Source organism: Podarcis erhardii, assembly GCF_964252035.2.
Source record: "Podarcis erhardii genome assembly, chromosome: 8".
Classification (NCBI taxonomy): Eukaryota; Metazoa; Chordata; class Lepidosauria; order Squamata; family Lacertidae; genus Podarcis; species Podarcis erhardii.
In genome coordinates, this window is record NC_138499.1 from 16,142,407 (window position 1) to 16,165,879 (window position 23,473).

General features: G+C 44.7%; 1 protein-coding gene across 1 annotated transcript in view; it reads left to right on the top strand.

Annotated features, from left to right (window-relative positions):
- The first annotated feature begins 6,561 nt into the window (after positions 1 to 6,561).
- The window catches only part of ENPP2 (ectonucleotide pyrophosphatase/phosphodiesterase 2), an 85,298-nt gene continuing 68,386 nt past the window's right edge, over positions 6,562 to 23,473 (top strand). The window contains exon 1 of the mRNA XM_081874120.1: positions 6,562 to 6,837. Coding sequence (XP_081730246.1) covers positions 6,817 to 6,837 — 21 coding nt within the window. The 5' untranslated portion in view covers positions 6,562 to 6,816. The remainder of the gene's footprint in view (positions 6,838 to 23,473) is intronic.

Sequence of the window (23,473 nt, forward strand, 5' to 3'; positions counted from 1 at the left end):
TCTGGATCTCTCATGGAGGAGGCACATGAAGAAGGGCCTCAGAGAATAATTGCAGGGTCTGGGTAGGTTCATATGGGGAGAAGCAGTCCTTTAGGGTATTGTGGTCCTGAGCTGTCTAAAGCTTTATAGGTCAAAACCACCAGCACTTTGAATTGGGCCCAGAAACTAATTGGCAGCCAGTACAATTGGGCTAGGATCGGTGTAATATGCTCAAACCGTTTTGCCTCAGTAAGCTTCCTTAACTCTTCAAGGGACTGGACTGCCAATCTCTTTCATTAAGGATAATGAGTTAGTTAGCAAGCTTATTTTCTGTTTTGCAATCGCTGGCTTGCATAGGGGTTTTTTGTTTACCAATAAATCCCTTGGAAAATGCAGGACATTGCCGAGTCGACGATCAAAGCGCAGTAACAAAAGCTCCTCCTCTTTCTCCCCACCCCCCTTGAAAGTGAACTCGACGAAGCTATGCCAAAAAAGCTAAATTATAGATGCAGCTCAAAAGCATACATTCTGATTGCGGGATGCGACACAAGGCCGACCCTCTCAAATACCATCTCAGAGTAAACTTTTTCTGCTAATTGAACCTTTGGGCTTCAGTGGGCACCACAGTACTGCTGTCCAGTTCAAGCCACATTCATCTAAGGCAGCAATTGCCAAATGATGGGTTGCAACTATCAGTTGAGTCACAGGAGGCTGGCAGTGTTGGCGAGTTGGCTGGGGATAGTTGGCTGTCCTCCAGGAGGGATTTCAGAGGTTGACTGTGCATACATGGAAAAGCAAATCTCTTGCATTTAAGTAAGCACCTCTACCTCCCAGTGTCCGAGGGTACAGAACATTAGATGGGGCCTTGCTTGGGAAACCAGGGACAGGGATAGAAATAATTGATCGATGTTGGCAGGGCCCACCTCAGGGGTCAACACTTCTGGGCCCCAACCAAGGTGGTTACAGCAATCAGCAGTTGACTACCAGCCCAGGGAACCTTCTGTAATGCTGCAGGAGATATTGTCAAGGAGCTGTCAAGGAGCCAGGTCAACCACAGGGCAGGCACACACACACACACACACACACACACACACGGGGCATGGAATGCAATTAATAGTAATAATAATAATAATTTTTATTTATACTCCACCCTCCCCAACCAAGACCGGGCTCAAGGCAGCTAACACCAAATATAAAACAGTTGATTGAAACAGAACTTAAAAAACAAGATTAATACAACATTAAAATGCAGCCTCATTTCAGCAGAAACTCAAAAACTTTTTTGGGGATGAAAACCTCAAGTCTTCACCAAGGCTAACTATCCAAACTGGTCCTACATGGGCCAGAAAAAGCCCAAGTAGGAGTTCCGTCACAGAAGGAAGAAGGAAAAAAGAAAGAGGGGGAGGGGATCAAGTTGATTCCAAGCCAAAGGCCAGGCGGAACAACTCTGTCTTACAGGCCCTGTGGAAAGAAATCAGATCCTGCAGGGCCCTGGTCTCATGAGGCAGAGCGTTCCACCAGGCTGGAGCCAGTGTTGAAAAGGCCCTGGCTCTGGTTGAGGCTAATCTGACTTCCTTAGGGCCTGGGACCTCTAGGGTGTTGCTATTTATGGACCTTAAGGTCCTCCGCGGGGCAGAAAATAACAACACAGTAGAGTCTGTCGGTTTGTCTTAAGATAGCTGAGACGTTGCTGAAACAGACCCTTTCATTCTGCATCCCTCCCATGCGGACAAAGACTGCGTCGCGGGAGTGAGCTCCTCCTCTGGGCCTGTTTGGCCTGTTGCTCAGCAATGTACATGACTCTCCTCAAGTGGGAGGGGTGGGGAGTCAACAGGACTGGGACTGTCTGCACTCACACCATGGCTAATGGCCTGTAACTCTGTTCTGGAAGGCCCTCCTTCTCCTGATGCCCCTTGATCACTCAAACCCCCTGCTTCTAGCAGTTCCCAGCTCATCCCTTCTTCAGAATGGTCTTCAGTTTCCCACCACCAGGCACCAGGCTTTAAGGTGTCGTCTTCTGAGCTCTCCCTGGGGAGCTCTTGGGCTGGTGGCTCCCACCACTCTTCCTCATCCAGCCAATCCCTGACAGATACAGGGAGTAGGGTCCCAGTTGCAGAAGATGTATGTGTCCACTCACCAATCAGGTTACAGAGGCAGCACCCTCCAAACAAACCAAGGCCAAGCACAGAGAATCCATCTATGTCCCAACGTGATCCCAAGGCAGCCAGGCAACCGTCCAAGGTCAATATCGCAGGGAGTTCAGGCAAGGTACAACACAGCAAGGCAGGGAGAGTAGCATCAGGAACTACGAGCCAGGGACCTACATCGTTTCCAACATCTAGGAGACACAAGTGGGCGACTTAAACCACAACCTAACCACAGCTGCTGACACTGAGGAAGTAGAAGGGGTTGGTTACTTATGAGTAGGGATAGGGAAGAACTTGAATTCAGGTCGCATTTTTAAAAGTGGATCTACCAAATTTGCACTCTCTCAAACAATATGCAAACCGAAACTCAGCCATCCTTCAAAATTTGCCCTTCTCTGAATTTTGTACACATATTAGGGCACACTGTGCAATTACACACACAAAAAAGTATTATATTAGAAGGCTGTTTGTCAGTATGCTTTTTATTATGTTTTTATCATTGATGTTCTGTAATGTGTTTTTAATGTTGTCCACCGCCCTGGGATCTTTGGATAAAGGGTCTTGCTGCCACGATAGTAGCAGAACAGTTTCCTACTAGGAGGGATAATCCAAAATATCTATAAGATGAGGTTGTTTGTTTATATAGTGTCATCAGTCCACATGACATTTTAAAAAAGTAAGTGGGGCAAAAGGAGATAGATGCCCCAATACGTTTACAGTATAAATTCCAGGAAGACCATGAAAGTAGGGAAAGAATGGAAGCACAGAGAGAGATTGGATGTGTGCAATTGCAGTTAAAAGTATTTACGATTTCATTCCTGGGATGGGACAAAGTCAAAAAGTGTTAAACCAAAGGCTTTGTGGGAAAGATCAGTTTCAAGGAAGGATTTGTTTACTGTAAAATGAGCGGCTGTGCAATTTTGGCACACTGAGGGCATGTTTATGGGTGGACTTAACAACATAATATGAATATATTCGAACGATGATTCACACTGGAAGATCGAATATGGAATTGTTCCATAACACTGGAAGAATATGCATTGACTGTAAGACACAGGCTTGGTTTACTCCACTACTTTGGGAAATAAGGCCTCCCTCTGATATTTTGCTGCCTGAGGCAAAGAAGAAGATACATACAAAATACAATCACAACCTCCTACAGAATCTGACTAGACTGGCAATTGAATTTTATTTCGACACTGGTGATGGGGCAGCCATTTCCACCTCACCTGAGACAGTAGGCTAGCTTAGGAGATGCAGAGCAGGCTAACTTAGGGGAATAATGGCAAGTGGCCTGTCACCTCCCACCATCTGCCACCTGAGGCAGATGCTTCGCTGTGCAAAATGGTAGGACCAGCTCTGTTAATTCATTTTTTGAATTAAATATTCGAGAGGCGGAAGGCATTTCCAAGGCCTGTGTTATAAAAACATGAGCATAAACATGGGGGGGTGGGGTGACAAAAGCAATGGGGTGATACTTTTATCTGAAAATTGTCCAGTGCAGTATGACCAATTAACAAAACAAATGGCAACTTTCAAGCACCAACTTGAGGCTTGACTCTTTGTTTGCTTTTCAAGGTTTTGCAGACCACAACTACTATATTCCCAAGTCTGAATAAGGCTTCCTAATAAACAGTTGGATTCGAGTTACAATATTGCTGCAGGCCCCTTCCAGCTCTAAAAATTAATAATAACAATAATTTTGTTTGTATGCTACACATCTGACGGGGTTTTCCCAGCCACTCTGGGTGGCTCCCAATATAATATTAAAAATACGATAAAACTTTGAATTATTAAAAACTTCCCTAAACAGGGCTGACTTCAGATGTCTTCTAAATGATTCTATAACCCCATTCAGGCATCCTAGGTGCCTCAAAGGGAGAGGATGAGCGTCCTAGCTTCACCCAGTGTTGCCAGCCCTGTCACTCTTCACAAGTTGAAGGGATAACTTGGGCCCCATCTGCACTATAGAATGAAAGCAGGATCATGCCACTTTATGGCTTCCCCAAAAGCATCTCCCAGTATGCTAAGAGTGCTGGGAGATGTTAGGAGACCCCCCCATTCCCCTAACAGAACTACAATTCCCAGAGTTTCTCGGGAAGAGGGATTGGCTGTTAAACGATTTCTGCGGAAAGACATCCATGCCACTCATATTTCACATGTAAGCAGTTTTCAGAAAGAAACTGTGACCTTGTGATGCCTTCTCCAAATATGCAGCTCTGAGTATATTTTGCTCTGCTTCTCAAAATATCACAATGAGTTGGTGACTCATAAATAAAAACAAGATAAGGCAGGGGTTGGAATTTAGTTCCACATTTAACTCACAAGTCCCTGGAAAACCAGCAGCCACCATGTACTGAAACTGGGTACAAATGCGATGTTCATTCAGCTTTCATGTTTTTCCTTTTTAAGATAGCAAGTTTCTAGCTCTCATGTTTGCAAAGCTAGTAGTGCCTGTTGAAACCTCAGAAGCCAGAGAGGCATGGACGAACGAGGTTTCCAGGGATTGGGGCTTCGATGCCTTACATGGCTGCTTGCCTTTATCCATGAATGGCAAACAAACCCCTTTCCATTTGCCTAATTTATGCAGGCTGCAGAATTCCAACTTCTCTGCAGAACCGGGATTGTGCAGAATTGGTTTCTTTTGGGAAGGAAGGGTGGGATATAAATTTAATTTATCTATATCTATCTATCTATCTATCATCTATCTATCTATCTATCATCTATCTATCTATCTATCATCTATCATCTATCTATCATCTATATCTATCATCTATCATCTATCTATCATCTATCTATCTATCTATCTATCTATCTATCTATCTATCAATCATCTATCTATCTATCTATCTATCTATCATCTATCTCTATCTATCTATCTATCTATCTATCTATCTATCTATCTATCATCTATCATCTATCTATATCTATCTATCATCTATCTATCATCTATCTGTCTATCTATCTATCTATCTATCTATCTATCTATCTATCTATCTATCATCTATCTATCATCTATCTATCTATCTATCTATCTATCTATCTATCTATCTATCTATCATCTATCTGTCTATCTATCTATGAGACTCTGGAGAGTCCCATGGACTGCAAGAAGATCCAACCTATCCATTCTTAAGGAAATCAGCCCTGAGTGCTCACTGGAAGGACAGATCCTGAAGCTGAGGCTCCAATACTTTGGCCACCTCATGAGAAGAGAAGACTCCCTGGAAAAGCCCCTGATGTTGGGAAAGATTGAGGGCACAAGGAGAAGGGGACGACAGAGGACGAGATGGTTGGATAGTGTTCTCAAAGCTACCAGCATGAGTTTGACCAAGCTGCGGGAGGCAGTGGAAGACAGGAGTGCCTGGCGTGCTCTGGTCCATGGGGTCACGAAGAGTCGGACATGACTAAATGACTAAACAACAACAGCAAAATCTATTGGTTATGCAGCTAGAAGAAAACGGTGCCACTGAAGCATCACAAAAGCACCACAAAATGTTTCCTGAGCCTAGTCTGTCCCTAAAGTTAACTTCACCCACGCTTTTAATTTCTGTCTGGTACTTGCTAACGCATCAAGAGTTGAATGCATGAAGCATCTCCTCTCATCCTTCCCCCTTTTCTATACAGGTCCAGCTCCTATGCTTTTAAGAACAGCTGGGCAGGCAGAAAGCCAGGTGGTAAGGGGGTAGGTTGCTCTGCACCAGCAAAAAAGCATCACCTGCTTATTTTCTTGCAGGTGCAGGTCCGACTGCTACTAAGACCCAGGGACAGGTGGCTGTTATAAAACGCTTGCAATCCTAGGGGCATTATCAGATCTGCCTCATCACATTTCTGTGTGCATAGGGTTGTAGCCTTAAGCCTTACCTGGTAGTAAATACCACTGAATAGAGTGCAACTTAACTTAAAGAGTGCACACCCTACGTTTAAACCAGGTCGCCTGCTGTGAAAATGCAGGGAACTGCAGTTTACCCCCTCACCGTGCTACAGTTCCCCAGTGTGGTTTTTTTTTCAGGGAGGGGATGTTCTAAATGTATGGTGTGTGCGTGGTCTGAGTAAACACGCGTAGGGTTGTGCTGTTCAGGTACTTTTGGTTCCCTCTACAGGGAGGGTCTGCTATAAAGCAGTCTTTGCATTTTTCAGTCTGGGCTGTTGATAAGTTGAGGACATTTTACCACAAAAAAAGGGCTTTGAGCAATTCTACCAAAGGTCATCCCGTGAAACTATTCCAGTGGAATCCGGCTAGCTATGCATTGTTACCTCTGGATAAGAGACCCTCCCTTGAATTTTGCTCCTGCTGCTGTTGCTGGTGGTGGTCAAACTCATTAAACTTGCCTAGCCAGCTTATGCTTTCAAAAGCCGGCCTCTGTGGGGGGTGGGAAGCGATGACACTTTTTTCCACGGAGTCATTTCAGGGAAAGGTTGTGTGTGGTGTGGGTCTGGGGAGAGCGAGTGAATCAATCCTTGAAGCAGCTCCTTTGTTTGAAAGACATCTTCCCATTGAACCATTGTCCTTCGGGGACAGCTGGCACCCTGAGTTCATCTGCACCGGACCAGTCTCAAACGCAAACGATACACTGGACAAAACAACACAAGCCAGACTCAGGGTGGCCGCATCTCACACGAGGAGAGGGAAAGCTTTTGGAGACCACCAGAAAGAGAAAATAGGCCTGAGCAGCCTTTTGTTCAACCCATGGATAAGAAAAGCAAACTGGTAAGACACACATATGTCTTTTGCCTTGTTCTGTTCTTCGTTTAATTGCTACACCATGAATATGTGATGCTGGGGGGGGGGGAGGGATATTGCCTGTTTTACTGCTTTGAAGCCGCACTCTTATTACACCCCTACTTTGGGATTTACTTTTGAGGAAATGTTAGGTGGCTTGCAAGCAGACCTCTGCATAGGCAGAAATGGCTTTAGGCTAAGAGGCAAGGCAGGAAGCATTTGCAATTGTGGGGATTGCTTATTGCATCACGAATATGTGGAGAATTTAAGGCAAGCCACATCTAATTGTAGCGTAGTATTAAGAACAGTAGTCAGAAAAGCATTCCACGTTGGATACAGTGAATGTCGCAAGCCTAAGTAGGCATATTAGGGACGGAGTCCAAACTATTGGAGAGAAATTAATCTTTTCCGAGTTGATTGTGACTTTTAGATTTATATCACTGGCTTCGAAACAACTTTCTTGCAGAGCACAAAGAATTTGGAGGCATTGTTCTGGAGTAAAATTGCTTTAAAGGTGGTCGGCCTATATCTGCTATGTCTGATGTTGGAGGGTTTAATTTGCGCAAGCGCTGGGTCTGTGATCCCTTGTAGTTAAGCTTATTTTATCAGAGAAATGTGTGCGGACTTCCTTCCCAAAGTGACAATGCCTTCAAACAGCAGTTTCCTGGTGCTTACAAAATAGGAACTGCTGTTTAGAGCAGCATGGTGATAAAATACCTCACAGATCATTTTATGTATTTCCTAATGAGATCTTTTATGGAGATGATATCTTGGGCTGGCTAACTTTGTAAAAACGAGACCCAATCCTACCATAATATTGTGCTTCTCAGATTCTCCCTACATGGGTACCTATGTGAAAAAACTTTAGAATAATGATTCCTGCATTTCCTAGCAATCAAACTGTCAATGTTTGCTTCTGTCCTTAAATTAGGGTTTCTCGCCAACACACTGCTTAAGTAATTAGCAGTGGTGATGTGTGTCCCCTCCTTTCATTACAGGAGAAGGCCAAGGATAGCTTCAAAAGATATTTAGCAGCAAAACCTGAGAAGCTGATAAAGCCAGTGGTGGGAAATAGAAAAAGAAAGAAATTTTTAAAAAGTGTAGAAAAGAGGTTAAAAGATCAAGATAGAAAAATAAGATTTTAAAAAAAACAAAGAACTTCTGATTCTTCATCGGTCCACTATTTAAAAAAAATAAAAATGACTTCATCCAATCCATTGCAACAGCCAACAAAGGCACTTCCTATAAACAAACATGATCTCCACTCCTTAAATCCAGATATCATTATTTCCATTTTTTCCACGCAAAAAGTCTATGAGAGGTTTCCAATCTTTAACAAAGGTTAACTGTGACTTTTCTCTGATTTAAACATGGCAATTTTTCCATCTCAGTGAAGTCGCTGCAGAGTTCTTAACCACCCATTTTCATGGCCCATCACTGGGTGTAGCGCCGGCCCACCCATGAGGCAAGTTGAGGCAGTTGCTTCAGGGGGCAGATCTGGGCCTGAGGAGCACGCTGCTCACTGCTGCCGCCGCCTCCTTTGCTGTGGGCAGTGGCAGCGGTGGCATGGCTTTGGCAGGGCAAGCTTGTGGCGATGGAGAAGGGGGCAGGAGGCAGCAGCAAGGCATTTTGCCTCCAGCAGCACAACATCCAGGAGCTGCCCCTGTCTGGGTGGGCACCTCACTGGTAAGTTGTGCTGACATAGTGTCTACTACTCCCTTGTTATTTTCCATCATAGGAAAATTCCTTACACGAAGGGGAACTCCAAATTGCTTCTTGCTAAGGGACCAGTTCTTAAATAATGCCTTTTCCGTTGTTCTCTTGGAGCCCTTGTCCCGAAAGATGCAATGCAGCACTTCGGTTAAAAGCTATGAATCATATCCAGGAAACTCCTAGTTACCCTCAGAAGTAGATTGTGTTTCACAATAAACATGAGTTTGATCCGCAGTGAGTAATTTTTTAAAAAAACTCCCAACTCTAGGGGTGCTGTATGTTTTTTACTGGATGGATTTTTTGGGGTGTGGTGTGGGTGTGAGGACTTTACCTGATTATTTCTTTCCGCAGCAGCTAAATAATAAGTGACCTAATTTGTCATGACTTTTTGCTACCAGATATAACCACATGGCATGGGAGAGAAGGAAAACCCGAGCACAAAACAGCAATTATATTCAGAGTAGACCCGTTAAAATTAACAGGCACCTCTACATTAGGTAGATTAGTCTCAGCAAGTCTAACTTGGTTCTTAGTGGAACTGGGTCTTTAAAATATTTATTACTCTCATAAAGGGATCGTACAGTATGAGTGATTCTTCGCATGTTTATTTTTTTAGGAATTCAGTGGGACTTGTTCCCAAAACGGCATGCAGCCTTTCAGCTCGGAAGACTGCTATTATACCAGAGCTTGAGCTAGCTGCTCTAGCAGCTATGTGAAAGCGCAATAGCCACAGTTTCCAGTGTAGGCTGAAAAGGGCAACTGTGTGTTTCCATCCACCGATCACAATGGCACTTGCTGAGGGTGCCTAGGAAGCACCAGTCAATACAGTGGTACCTCGGGTTACATACGCTTCAGGTTACATACGCTTCAGGTTACAGACACCGCTAACCCAGAAATAGTGCTTCAGGTTAAGAACTTTGCTTCAGGATCTCCCGTACCTGAAGATGACTGGGGATTGAACCTGGGACCTGCATGCAAAGCAGGTGCTTTACCACTGAGCTAAGAGCCTATGTTGCACCCACTGACATACCCTAGCATGGGCTCTATACATATTTTAACTGCAAAGCATTTGAATCACCTTATTTCCTTCAAGGGACGCGGGTGGCGCTGTGGGTTAAACCACGGAGCCTAGGACCTGCCGATCAGAAGGTGGGCGGTTCAAAACCCCGCAACGGGGTGAGCTCCTGTTGCTCGGTCCCTGCTCCTGCCAACCTAGCAGTTCGAAAGCACATCAAAGTGCAAGTAGATAAATAGGTACTGCTCCAGTGGGAAGGTAAACGGCATTTCCGTGTGCTGCTCTGGTTCACCACAAGCGGCTTAGTCATGCTGGCCACATGACCCGGAAGCTGTACGCCGGCTCCCTCGGCCAATAAAGCGAGATGAGAGCTGTAACCCCAGAGTCGGTCACGACTGAACCTAATGGTCAGGGGTCCCTTTACCTTTTTTATTTCCTTCAAAGAACTCTGGGCACTGTAGTTTAAGAGTTGCTGGGTACTGTAGCTGTGCAACAGGTAAACTACAGAAGCCAGAGTCCTTTGAGGAACAGAATATGATTTGAATGTGTTCTAAAGGTACAGTGCACACAAAGTTGAACAACTACAGACATCTCCGACAGCAGTGCAAGTCCCACTGTGGTTCAAATACATCCACTCGCATGGAAGGGAGAGAGGGGCTGGGGCCACATGGGTAAGGAGGAAAGTGCTTTACAAGCACATGGGCATAGGAGAAAATATGGACCCAGCTTAGTAACTCAGAGGGAAGTAGCAGTGTGTGAAGAAAAAAGGGGGGGGTGTCAAGTGGTTGTGTGGGTGCTTCTGGCCTGGTTAGGCTCCCCACTTTCTCCAGTTCAAGTGTGCTTCTAACGCCTAATTAGCCAAGCCTCCCAGCACACCCCTAAAAATGTCAGAACAACATAACAATGTAGACTTCAAACAAAGGTTAGTTCTGTTTCAGCACCATGCAACCAAGTAAAACGACAGGTAGGATAGTTCTTTACAATACAAAACACTGGAACATGCAGAAAACTTTAATAAAACCAATGAGAGATAATAAAAAAGGGGTAAACTGGGAGGTGACAAGGCCACAGGAACAATCTGAAGCTGACAATTGTTATAAAGTGAAAATGCAAAAAAGAAGAAGCAACTATTTACTTCAAAAGAAGATATATTCCACTTGGCCAAGCCAAGATAATAATATAACACAGTTTACTCATTGCAAATGGATAGCTGCACTCATTTACCCAGGGAGTCCCTCACCAGGTGAGCAAATTACTTAGTCCTTTGACCATATTTGTTTTATAAGCAAAACCCACAGATTTTTTGAATTTTAAAGGTCATACCACCCAAATGGCAAGGCTGAGCCACCTCACAGCTATGCATGAGCTCATTGGTTAACTTATCCCCGAAAAGTGAAAAGGGGGTGATATTAACTGGGTGACATGACAGCACTTGAGCATATGGCTGGTTCCACCAATGTGTATCCTGGAGAGTAGGGGAGAGGTTTCTTAACCTACCTGTCTATTAAGTCTCCAAGGTGAGCTTGGAGGGGAATGCACAGGTGAAGTGCACAGGTGTCGTTTTAACACTAGGGGGACTTACAAGCATCCTTAAATAGCACAACAATTCTGCCTCCAGACTGTCACTATTTTGCAGGAGTGCATAGAGGAAATTTGGGTTTGCACCATTAAAAATCTGTTGACATAGTGCAACTATGTTTATTTATTGACATATAGCAACAAATACAAATAAACCATACTGGAAAATTAAATTACTGGAAAATTAAATTACATTAGAAGCGCAGGACATCTAGTACCATAGGTACACACAAGAATAACTCAAGAAAGCCATATTTCCTAAGATGGTACAGATAGTGAGCGTTGTGCATCTGAATGCAAAACAGGAAATAAAGTCATATAAACATTCTGGGATTTCCATCCCTCTTCAGACCTGCAGCTTATGGTTTGGGGGCCTTTTTTCTGCATTAGCCAAACCCCACAAGTTTTTGAACCATAAAGAAAGGTGTACATTTTGTAGTGCTTTCCATTGTTGAGCTATGGAAACTCTGGCTGCAGCCAACACCCTGCTGGAAGTTCTTTAGAAGGAGAAACTTGCATTTGATCATCCCACATGTTCAGCAAAGGAGAGACTTGATTTGATTATATTTCCTGATAGAAATCAGACCAAAATGATGAAACCAGGGGACATTCCCACCATAAGTGGAAAAAAAGTCCCTCTCTTCTCACAACCTGGCCAACAATCCTGTGCTGTTGTACAGCGCAGCAAATTTTATACTATTCCAGGACTGTCAGCTTATCCTAATAAATTGGGTACTATGCTATGTGTTGCTGTTCTTTGATGTGAGTGGCTATGCAATGGATCAACACAGCTGCATTTCTTGGACTCTCTGTGGAGGTTTGTAGCTATGGGGGCAGTCACAAAAAAATGCCTATACTGTACATCAAAGCTGACCACAACACCAGTGGTCACACAGCTGGGTAGCCTTGAGGTAACCTCCTCAGTGTAAAGGCAAGCTTCAGAGGTTCCTGTAACTAAGGACCATCCGTACTATACATTTCAAACAGTACCATGCCACTTTAAACAGCTGTGTTCCCCCCAGTTAATATTCAGATTCATTGTTAAGGTGAGTTGTTAGGAGACCACTATTCTCTTCCCAGAGAACTCTGGGAATTGTAGCTCTGGGAGGGGAATCTGGATCTCCTAATAAATCTCAGCACTCTTGACAAACTCTCCTGACATCCTAGCAGTTCGAAAGCACGTCAAAGTGCAAGTAGATAAATAGGTACCACTCAGGCAGGAACAGCGTTTCCATGCACTGCTCTGGTTCGCCAGAAGCAGCATAGTCATGCAGGCCACATGACCCAGAAGCTGTACGCTGGCTCCCTCGGCCAAGAAAGCGAGATGAGCGCCGCAACCCCAGAGTTGCCCGTGACTGGTCCTAATGGTCAGGGGTCCTTTTACCTTTGCCTTTACTCTTGACAAACTACAGACCCCAGGAATCTTTAGAGAAGCCAATGACTGCTTAAAGGGGGATGATGTGGCAGATTGGGGCAGATGGGGCCTTGGTGTTCTAGACTGAAAGGAACCAAAAGCCTCCCATGCTAGAGAGCTGTAACCATCCAGTAACAGTAGGCCAAAGAGAAGCAGTTGGCATTCGTCTTTTTCCTAGAACCATCGAATTCTAGAGTTGGAAGGTACCCTGGCGATCATCTAGTCCAACCCCCAGCAATGCAAAAATATGCTGGCGTTCCATACGGGGATCAGACCTGCAGCCTTGGCTCCAACCAGCTGAGCTATCCTGTTTCAGTAGACAAAGGAGGAGTGAAGGAATGAATTTTATTATTTCGGTCACAGACCAGTTCCAGCCCACATACAATATCAAGGACGTCATAAAACACAATAGGGATACATTTGAATTTGCAATTAGGTATAACATGGACAATACAGATATAGCAACAGTTAAATATATATATAAATTAAAACTTAGTCACGAACATATAACCTAAAATTAGCATTTAAGGCCTTAATCATTACAATAGCACAGCTTGTTCCCTAAGTTTTACGGAAATCGCACAGAATTTGGCTACCCTTAATGTGATCTCAGGATCCTTGAAGGAGGAGGGAAGTCAAACTGTTGGAAGGTTACGGCGCCTGCTGTGGCTGTCGAGACCGATACAGGAGAGAGATGTTTTGTTGCAGCTGGGGCAAATGAAGACATCTAGTTGTGCCGCTGCACATGTACCCTTGGCAGCTCCTGGGATTCTTTGATCCTGAGCTAGACTGATGGGCTGACTTTGTTTAAGGTAGAATCCAATGGTTCTCAGCCATAAAGCCCAGTAGTGAAGTAGCCCTAGGCGGCACTGTGGTTCATTAGGACAGCATCCAAGATGGCGTAGGTGTGGGTGGCTCCAGGCTCAACTTCCAGGGTTGGTCTCCAAGGAGAAGGTGCCTGTGAAGCTGCACACAGTCGAGACAGTACAGTGCTGTAGCCAATTGGAATGGTTTTTTTTTAAGGAAAAGTAGAGGGGGTTGTAAAAGATGCAAAGGAGCTGAAAGCTGTCCATGCGCCAATTTTGGACCTGGTTTTGAAATTCCCAAACTGGTGTTCCTGAGGAATGGTGTGCAGGAGAGTTCAAAGAGGAGGAGTTGTTGTTGTTGTTTAGTCGTATCCGACTCTTTGTGACCCCATGGACCACAGCACGCCAGGCACTCCTGTCTTCCACTGCCTCCCACAGTTTGGTCAAACTCATGCAGGTAGCTTCGAAGACACTATCCAACCATCTTGTCCTCTGTCGTCTCCTTCTCCTTGTGCCCTCAATCTTTCCCAAAATCAGGGTCTTTTCCAGGGAGTCTTCTCTTCTCATGAGGTGGCCAAAGTATTGGAGCCTCAGCTTCGGCATCTGTCCTTCCAGTGAGCACTCAGGGCTGATTTCCTTCAGAATGGAGAGGTTTGATCTTCTTGCAATCCATGGGACACTCAAGAGTCTCCTCCAGCACCAGAATTCAAAAGCATCAATTCTTTGGCGATCAGCCTTCTTTATGGTCCAGCTCTCTCTTCCATACATCACTAAGGAGGAATTAATCTGAGTTATTTATATCTCTCCTTTCAGGATACCAATCCTTTTAAGGCAGGCTGAGTAACTTCAAAATGCATTCTTTAAAGCCACGGGGGGAAAAAATAGTTTCCACATATATAAAAAGGGGTTTTGTATCCTCCCCACGGAACAGTTGGTGACCCCATGTGTGCCAGCGGCCAGTCCAGCTGGGCTTGGCATCTCTGCCCTCCTGCCTCTGAATACCAATTGCTGGAAGTCACAAGAAAGGAGAGTGCTGTTGCACTCAGGTCCTGCTTGCAGACTTCCCAAAAGCAGGGTGTAGCTAGGAGTGGGTTAGGAGCCCATCTGCCTGTGCACTTGGACAGATGGGCCAAAGGAGGTGGAGGAAGAAAGGAAGGTGGAGCAGAGCAGATCTGACCCCGATGGCAGCAATGGCAGAGCAGGAAAGGCATCAAGAAGCAGACTGGTTCATGGTCTCTCCTGGCTTTGAAGGAGCCAGTAAAGCCCTTGCTGAGGGTTCAAGGGAGCCTAGATATGCTTCTGCCCAGGGGCATCTGACTGTGAGAACAGGAAGCTGGACTAGTTGGGTGTCTGGCTTGCCCCAGCAGGTCTCTCTTGATGTTTTCAGTACTGGGATATTTCCCACAGGGCAGCTGGGGGATGGGTGTAAATCAGGGGTTGGCAAGGTTTACCTCTCCTGGGCTGGTGCACTCCAGAGGAGATCCCTTCGTGGGCTGGATCATGAGTGCATGTGAACATGCACGGCTGCGATTTCTGGCGTCTGTGTCTGTGCAGACATGATTTTCGCCGTCTGAGCATGCGCAGACGCGATTTCCGGCACCGTGGAAGTGAGTCCCCGTGCCACGCTGCACCGGTTTAGCACAGTGCACGGGTACCTGCCGAGTGGGCAGCTCGGTTTGAGGGCGGCTCGTGGTGCAGTTAAACGGCTCCCATGGGCTGCTTGTGGCCCACGGGCCTTAGGTTGCTTACCCCTGGTGTAAATGGACATCTGGAGTAGGCTGAGAGGTGTTCTTTGCCTGCCTCCCCCTTTCTATTTATGTGAACATCTGAGCAATAAAGGAATAGAACAGGAGGAATCTCCCGATCTCTCTTATGGGCAAGATGCAGATGTTCTGCGCTGGTGTTAGGTTGTGTAGTGAACCCACTTCTCCTCCTCCTGCTGCAGCATCATGAAGATATCTGCTATACCAGCCTCTCCAGCTTGTTGCCTTCTAGATGTTGTTGAACTGCAACTCCCGTCAGCCTCAGCCAGCATGGCCAACGCTTAGGGATGATGGGGATTGTAATTTGCAACATCTAGAGCAGCGGTTCTCAACCTGTGGGTCCCCAGATGTTGTTGGACTACAATTCCCATCAGCCCTGAGCTCTGGCCTTGCTAGCTAGGGGTGATGGGAGTTGTAGTTCAACAAGATGTGGGGACCCACAGGCTGAGAAAGGCTGATCTAGAGGGTGTCGTGATCTGGGAAGGCTGTGCTAACCAGTGGAAGGAGGGAGGTGGCTTTTATTGAAAAGGAAGTGAAGCGTAGAATGGCTTCTGACAGCATCATGCAGGAATTGGATCGCCAGCTTCCTCCCCATTCTGTTCTGTTCTTGCACTAATTTTGCCGTTTGAATTGGGGAAATTCCGGGCGTATGGCAAGCCTACTTCATCACTACTGAACTTTCATGCCAAGTCTCCCTGTTTCCGCTAACGTCCTCATCTGACTTGCACCTTTTTGAAATGCACAGGAGGAAATCGTGGCAGCCCTGCACCAGAACTAGTTCTGCCATAGGCCTTGCTTGTGGGTTGCATGATGCTGTCTTTGTGGGGCATCTTTTGGCCTGTTAGCATTGGATGCCTGCCTAGTTGCTGGAGCAGGGCAGGAGAAACATGAGGATTGTGTGAAGCACAATGGCTGACAGCTGCAAGTGCATGTGATCACGAACCGGCTGAATGAGGAATTGAGAGAGGATGACATCACCCAGGTTCTTTTGCCATCCTGCGTGTCCCAGCCCAAACTCCTCTGATGTCTATGTTGGTGGAAGTAATGACATCATGAAGATAAAGCTTGTTTATCCAAGAGAAGCAGTAATATTCGAGCTGTTGCCGCCAGATGGTTTTTCTTTCTTTCTGCTTTGTCCACTGCCTTTGATCCTGGAAGGAAGAGCGAGCCGTGAGAGTTTGGTGCAAATAGGAGTGTCCAGGACTTACCAACAGAAGTGTCTGTGCTCTCTTAACACTGGCTAAGAAAGTGAAATACCTAGGGGTCAATATGACTGCTAAGAATGTGAATTTATTTAAAGACAATTATGAAAAATGTTGGGTGGAAGTGAAAAAGGATTTAGAATTATGGTCAAATTTGAAGTTATCATTGCTAGGCCGAATTGCTGTGATAAAAATGAATGTATTGCCAAGGATGCTGTTTTTGTTTCAAACATTGCAAATTTTGGATAAAATGGAATGTTTCAAGAAGTGGCAGAGAGATATTTCTAGATTTGTCTGGCAGGGCAAGAAGCCTCAAATAAAATTTAAGATATTAACTGATGCTAAAGAAAGAGGTGGATTTGCCCTGCCAGACCTTAAGCTTTATTATGAATCAGCCGCATTTTGTTGGCTGAGAGAATGGTTGTTTCTTGAAAACACTGACATTCTGGACTTAGAAGGTTTTAATAACGTATTTGGGTGGCATGCATATTTGTGGTATGATAAGGTCAAAGCACATAAAGCATTTAAAAACCATATTGTCAGGAAATCACTGTTTAATGTCTGGATAAGATACAAGGACTTGCTTGAAAACAAAACTCCAAAGCGGTTGTCACCAATGGAAGCGAAGGCTCAGAAAAAGCTGAATATGAAGGCCAAATGGCCGAAATATTGGGAAATTTTGGAACAAGAGGGAGATAGATTAAAACTGCAGAGTTTTGAAAAACTAAAAAACAAAGTGTGAGACTGGCTTCATTATTATCAAATAATGGAGGCTTACAATTTGGACAAGAAAATTGGTTTCCAGGTGGAAAAATCAAAATTGGAAACAGAACTGTTAGATCTGTTAGATCCTAAAATTAAGAACTTGTCAAGAATGTATAACTTGCTGTTGAAATGGAACACTCAGGATGAAACGGTGAAATCTGCTATGATTAAATGGGCACAAGATGTTGGACATAACATTATGATGGCTGACTGGGAACAGTTTTGTACCACAGGTATGACATTTACGGCATGTAATGCTCTAAGAGAGAATTTAATGAAAATGATTTAAATATACCTTTCTGAAGAAACCAGAGGCCTTTCTCCTGGGCATGGTCAGCCAACTGGTGTCAAAGAAGGATAGAACTTTCTTTATTTATGTATGCTACAACAGCAGCAAGAATACTTACTGCAAAGTACTGGAAGACACAAGATCTACCCACCCGGGAAGAATGGCAGATGAAGGTGATGGACTACATGGAACTGGCGGAAATGACTGGCAGAATCCGAGACCAGGGAGAAGAGTCGGTGGAGGAAGATTGGAAGAAATTTAAAGACTATCTACAGAAACATTGTAAAATTAATGAATGTTAGAAGGATGTTGGAATGAAGTTATGTGGTTTTAGCAGAAATGTTATAAGGGTTTAGGAAAAAATAGACTGTTAATTGGTGAAAGGAGGGAAAGTAAAGTTACATTATATTAAGATAAATTACAGAACAAAAATTGGAAAAGATGGAAAGGATTTGCTGAAATAGTTAACCGAACTAGAATGCAAAAAAGGGAGGTGTGAGGAAGTCAAGGAAACAAGCAAATGAAAGACAAGTTATGGGAAGATTAGCTGTTTGGGTTTTTTCTCTCTTCTTATTCTTCTTCCTTATTGTGATGCATTGTTTTGTTTTTGTTTGATATGGTGTTTTTACTTTTTCTTTTTGTATCCTTTAAAATTTTAATAAATATTATTAAAAAAACCAAAAAAAACCCCCACAGGGGTCTGTGCTCTCCATTGCATGCCGGTGGGAGCTGACCTCCGTTAGGGGGTTGTGGTTAGTGGGGGCACCGTTTAGAGCCGGGGGGGGGGCAGGGAACCAGTAGCCCACAGGTTGTATGCAGCCCATGCTGCCTCCCCATCCAGCCTGCAGCATCTCTAGGTGCTATCATCTCCCCCCTCCAGAATCACCCCCATGCTGCAAAAAGGCTTAAGTAAAAACTCCTAATAGGAAACCTTTTTTGGACCCTAAGTGTTGTGTGGTATCTGTATCTTACAGAAACCACTATTCCTAGAGCTCCCTAAGGAAGAGAATAGGGCTCTCCTAAGAACTCTAAGCAATGGGATGCAGGTGGCGCTGTGGTCTAAACTTGCCGATCAGAAGGTCAGCGGTTCGAATCCCCGCAACGGGGTGAGCTCCCGTTGCTCGGTCCCAGCTCCTGCCCACCTAGCAGTTCGAAAACACGTCAAAGTGCAAGTAGATAAATAGGTACCGCTGTGGCGGGAAGGTAAACGGCATTTCCATGTGCTGCTCTGGTTTGCCAGAAATGGCTTAGTCATGCTGGCCACATGACCCGGAAGCCGTACACCGGCTCCCTTGGCCATAAAGCGAGATGAGTGCTGCAACACCAGAGTCATCCATGACTGGATCTAACAGTCAGGGGTCCCTTTACCTTTAAGAACTCTAAGCACTCTTCGCAAACCACAGTTCCCAAGGTCCTTTGGGGAAAGCCATCACTGTTAAAGTGGTGCTTTAAATGCCTGGTGCAGATGGGCTTGGAACGCTATCTGCTGATGTGGAGGAAAGCGACACGTGTTTGTTTACGCCAGCGTTCCCCGACCCGTTCCATAACTCTGCTGGCTGGGGCTGATGGAAGTTGTAGTCTAAAACATCTGGAGGACACCAGCATGGGGAAGGCTCAGTTGTGCCAAGAAACAGCCATCTGTGTGGGGGCAGAATCGGGTGAGAGATTTCGGATTTTATCCCCAGGAAAACTGAAGTTTTTAAAATGCTTTGCTTTTTTTTTATTTGTGAAATAAAAAAAGGTTGAAGGAGCTGCATATGTTTAGCTTGGAAAAGAGGAAACTGAGTGGAGATAGGAGAGCCATCTTCAAATATCTTAAGGGCTGCCACATGGAAGATGGATCAAGCTTGTTTTCTCCTGCTCTGGAGGGTAGGGCTCATGGCAATGGCCTCAAGTTAGAAGAAAGGAGGTTCTTACCCAACATCAGGAAGAACTTTATGACAGCAAGAGCTGCTCAACAGTGGAATGGTCTCTCTTTGAAGGTTGTGGATTCTCCTTCCTTGGAGGTTTTTAAGCAGAGGTTGGATGGCCATCTGTCATGGATGCTTTAGCTGAGATTCCTGCATTGCAGGGGGGTGGACTAGACTAGATTTTTAGATGAAGGCAGCCCTGTTTAGGGAAGCTTTTAATGTTTAATGGGTTATTGTGGTTTAATATTCCGTTGGAAGCCACCCAGAGTGGCTGGAGAAACCCAGCCAGATGGGCAGATTATAATAATAATAATAATAATTACTGTTTGGGTCCCTTCCAACTCTACAATTCTATGATTCTATAAAACAGTACAGTCTCTTTAATTATTCTTGCACCCTATTGACATACTGTTCTAGATTTCTCTTTCAATTTCTCAGTTTCTCCTATGACAATAGGAGATATGGCGCAACTGCTCTATTGTGTGTCTTTAAAAACAAACACATTTGGTTCCCAAAACCAGCCAATGGTAGAATCCCAGGTCAATTATGTAAAGAAACAGTTCCATTTGTTTTGTTTTGCTTATATGCTTATATATATATATATATTTGCTTAACTGGGCAGCAAATCTTGGGCTGTGGACATTTACAGCACCTCCCCAACCCCCCCAAAAGAATACTGGGAACTGTAGTTTATTGAGAACTGTAGCTCTGTGATTAGCAAACTGCAGTTCCCATGATTATTTGGAGGTGACAATGTTCTTTAAATGTATGGTTCGTACACAACATTAAAATCAACTGTTTCAGTGACCAAATGGCTCAACTCTTAAACTAGGACCGAAAAGGTGTCACTTTTGTTTCTTTTTATTTAATAGAATAACATTTGCAGGCACACTGCCATTCTTCATCTTGGCAGTATGCAGTTATAAGAAGCTCTGGTGTCCTTGGATGTAAATTCTGGGGACTTGCTGGGATACAATAAAAACCACACAGCTTGTCTCTTAGTTACTTCCATGTGTGCACCATCTCTTCTTCGGGATATGAAATACAATTGAGTAGATTCTCTGTTACAAATTATTTTAAAACCCATATAAGGAAACATTATCTATTGTTTTTGCCAACAATGTTTCAGTTATTTTTCTTTCTTGGGGAAAACAAAAAGTATTGTTCTAACCAGCAAGAGGCATGCTCTTCTAAGCTTTGCAGTAATTGGGGAAAAAACAAACCCCACATATATAACACAAAGATAAACTGAGTCATGGTGACTGTGATGTTTGTAAAGAGCAATCCTTCTGCTTTAGGGATGGGCATAGCTGTCAACTTACAGATTTGAAAATAAGGGACCAGCAGCCTCGAAACTAAGGGATCAGCAACCAAAATAAGGGATTTTCTGGGCACAGGTATGTTCAACTTCTGAGCCCCTCTGAGCCAAAGGCAGAAAGCCCAGCCAGCAGCCAAATGAAGCCTCATCAATAAGGGACAGCAGTGGGACATGGCGCTGGGATAAGGGACTGTCCCGCCAAATAAGGGACACTTGACAGCTATGGGGACAGGCCAGGGGAATTCAGTTCAGTTTGTGCTGTGAAGATGAACCTATCCAATTCTTAGTTTCTGAAATTACATATGAACCGAAACACAGCCATCCTTTGAAATTTTGTTTAATAGTCGGCCCCTCTTTAATGGGAACTAAATTTTGGATGTGGAGGACAGGTTAGGGATTTCTTAATAGCACTCTTAGCACCTTTACCAAGTTAGAGATTCTAGGATTCTTAGATACAGGTGAGGGGTGAACATAACAGGTGTTTATTTATATCCCACCATGGAACCTGATTTTGTGTATCTGGGGCTTCAGTTGATCTTCCACATCCAAGCACTGAACAAGTCCAGATGTGTTTAGCTTCAGCAACATGGTAGCCTCACATGCCTTCAGATCATGCCATAGTATAAAGCCAATGCACACTTGTAGATAAGCCTCTGAGAGTCATTCAGGTTCTTCCATAGAGTCTGCTTGTCCCAGAAAGAAAGGAAGTTTTTGATAGGGGATTGCTGTGTCTGATTGCCTAGGGAATGTGAAGCCCTTCAGATGCCTCAATGACAACTCCCATCAACCTCTATCACTGGCCATGGTGGGTGGGGCTGGGGTTGATGGAAGTTGGAGTCCAACAGCACCTTGGAGGGCTGCAGGTTTTCCAACCAAGGTCTATGCCAGGGTTTCCAGCTGTTGTTGGACTACAACTCCCATCATCCCTAGCTAGCAGGACCGGTGGTCAGGGATGATGGGAACTGTAGTCCAAGATCCAAGTTTAGGAAACCCTATTCTGTGCTAAGGAAGGACCACCAGGTTCCAAGGCCATTCCTTACGAAGAGACTTGTTTTAATAGACCAAATAAACCATCAATAAGAGAGTGGCAAATTAAACTTTGTGAATATATAGATTTGGCAAGATTAGCGGTAGCGCTATGAGGACAATTAGATCAAAAATTAATAAAAGAATGGGATCGTGTAAAAGCGTATATGAAAAAACATTGTTCTGGGGTACATAATGCTTGCAGGGTTAAGAGAAGGAAGAAATGGATACAAGAGACATAAAGGAAAATCAAGGCTGAGAACACAACAACCAAGATAAAAATGAAAGATGGAAGTCACACATAGGTGGAGGAGAGACAAGATTGTATGTATTTCTTTTACATTAGATCTTTTAAGAACAAGGACTATGTGAAGAATTGAAAGGAATTTTAGGTTGTCACAGTTGTAGTGTGATTAATCTTTGTTTAAGGTACAGTGGTACCTCGGGTTACATACGCTTCAGGTTACATATGCTTCAGGTTACAGACTCCGCTAACCCAGAAATAGTGCTTCAGGTTAAGAACTTTGCTTCAGGATGAGAACAGAAATCGTGCTCCAGCGGTGTGGCAGCAGCAGGAGGCCCCATTAGCTAAAGTGGTGCTTCAGGTTAAGGACAGTTTCAGGTTAAGTATGGACCTCCGGAACGAATTAAGTACTTAACCCGAGGTACCACTGTATTTGCTTTTCTTATGTTTTGTTTTTCGCAATAAAGAAAAAAAAATCAGCAGATGAATATGCAGAAGTGGCAAGCAATCTGCAGCAACACTGTTTGTGAGATGTTTAGACAAAGGGCCATTTATTGCATCCAAAACCAATGCTAGTTCTTAGCACACTTTTTAATGTAACTTTTACTCCTCTCTTTCAAAACAAAGTTTCAGTTTTATCCCCTCCTTCAAGTTTCTTATTGCGGTAGAAGTGGCACAAAAATTACAGATTTCCCCATGACCTTGAGCGAGGTTTCTGGCGGTTGTGGGGCTCTTTAGGAATGAGCTCCCTAGCAGTGCCCCACTTTGCAAGGCTTTGCTTCTGAAGCTGCTACATGTGCAACCTTTCATCAGATGTTGCAGAAATTATAGGGGAAACGGGAGTTTTGTGTTCACAGTTACGCAACAGCTACAGCAGGACTGTATGGAGAATCCAGGGTCAGCAAGTTCAATACAAGAAGAGTTGTTGGTCCCGTCACCAGAAGCGTTACACTGATAGGGGCTCAAAGGCACACAGCAAAAATCTTCATCTTGTGGAATGGTAGGGCTGGCACTGTTTTGGGGTGAGGGCAAAGCTACACTTCCATCCTCAGAGGATGGTGACAGCTCCTTCAGGGGATTCCCTGCATCGTCGGGCGAGGGAAGAGACGAGGTTGGATCAGAAAATTGCGCTGGGGGTGGAGGGGGTCCTGGGGAGGAGGTGGATGTCAGGGAACAGCCATCGGAGCCAGAGGGAGAGGGAGGGCTCCAGAGGGATTCCGGAGGGCGTACCAGGAGGGAGAGAAGCAGCCCATCTTCTGGGGAAGGAAATCAGCGTAACACTAGTGGAGAAGGGGGGCAGATGGGGGAATCGGCTAGGTGGCTCCATGACTCCTCGCCGGAGACCAGCGGGGAGAGCACGGGTCCTCCGCTGCCCACACCCTCCCTGCGCAGAAGGCTTCCACGCAGGGAGAGTAGGCGGAGACTAGGCGTCAAAGAGCTTCTTTGCTGGAAGAAGTTCAAGAAACGCCCACTGACGGATTCTGCCAGCGATTGAGACAGCCACGGGTGAATGGTTGTCCGGACAGAAAGGGTTCACCCAGGTAACTCAGCCAAGTGTGGCGCTGATTTACACACGAGCAA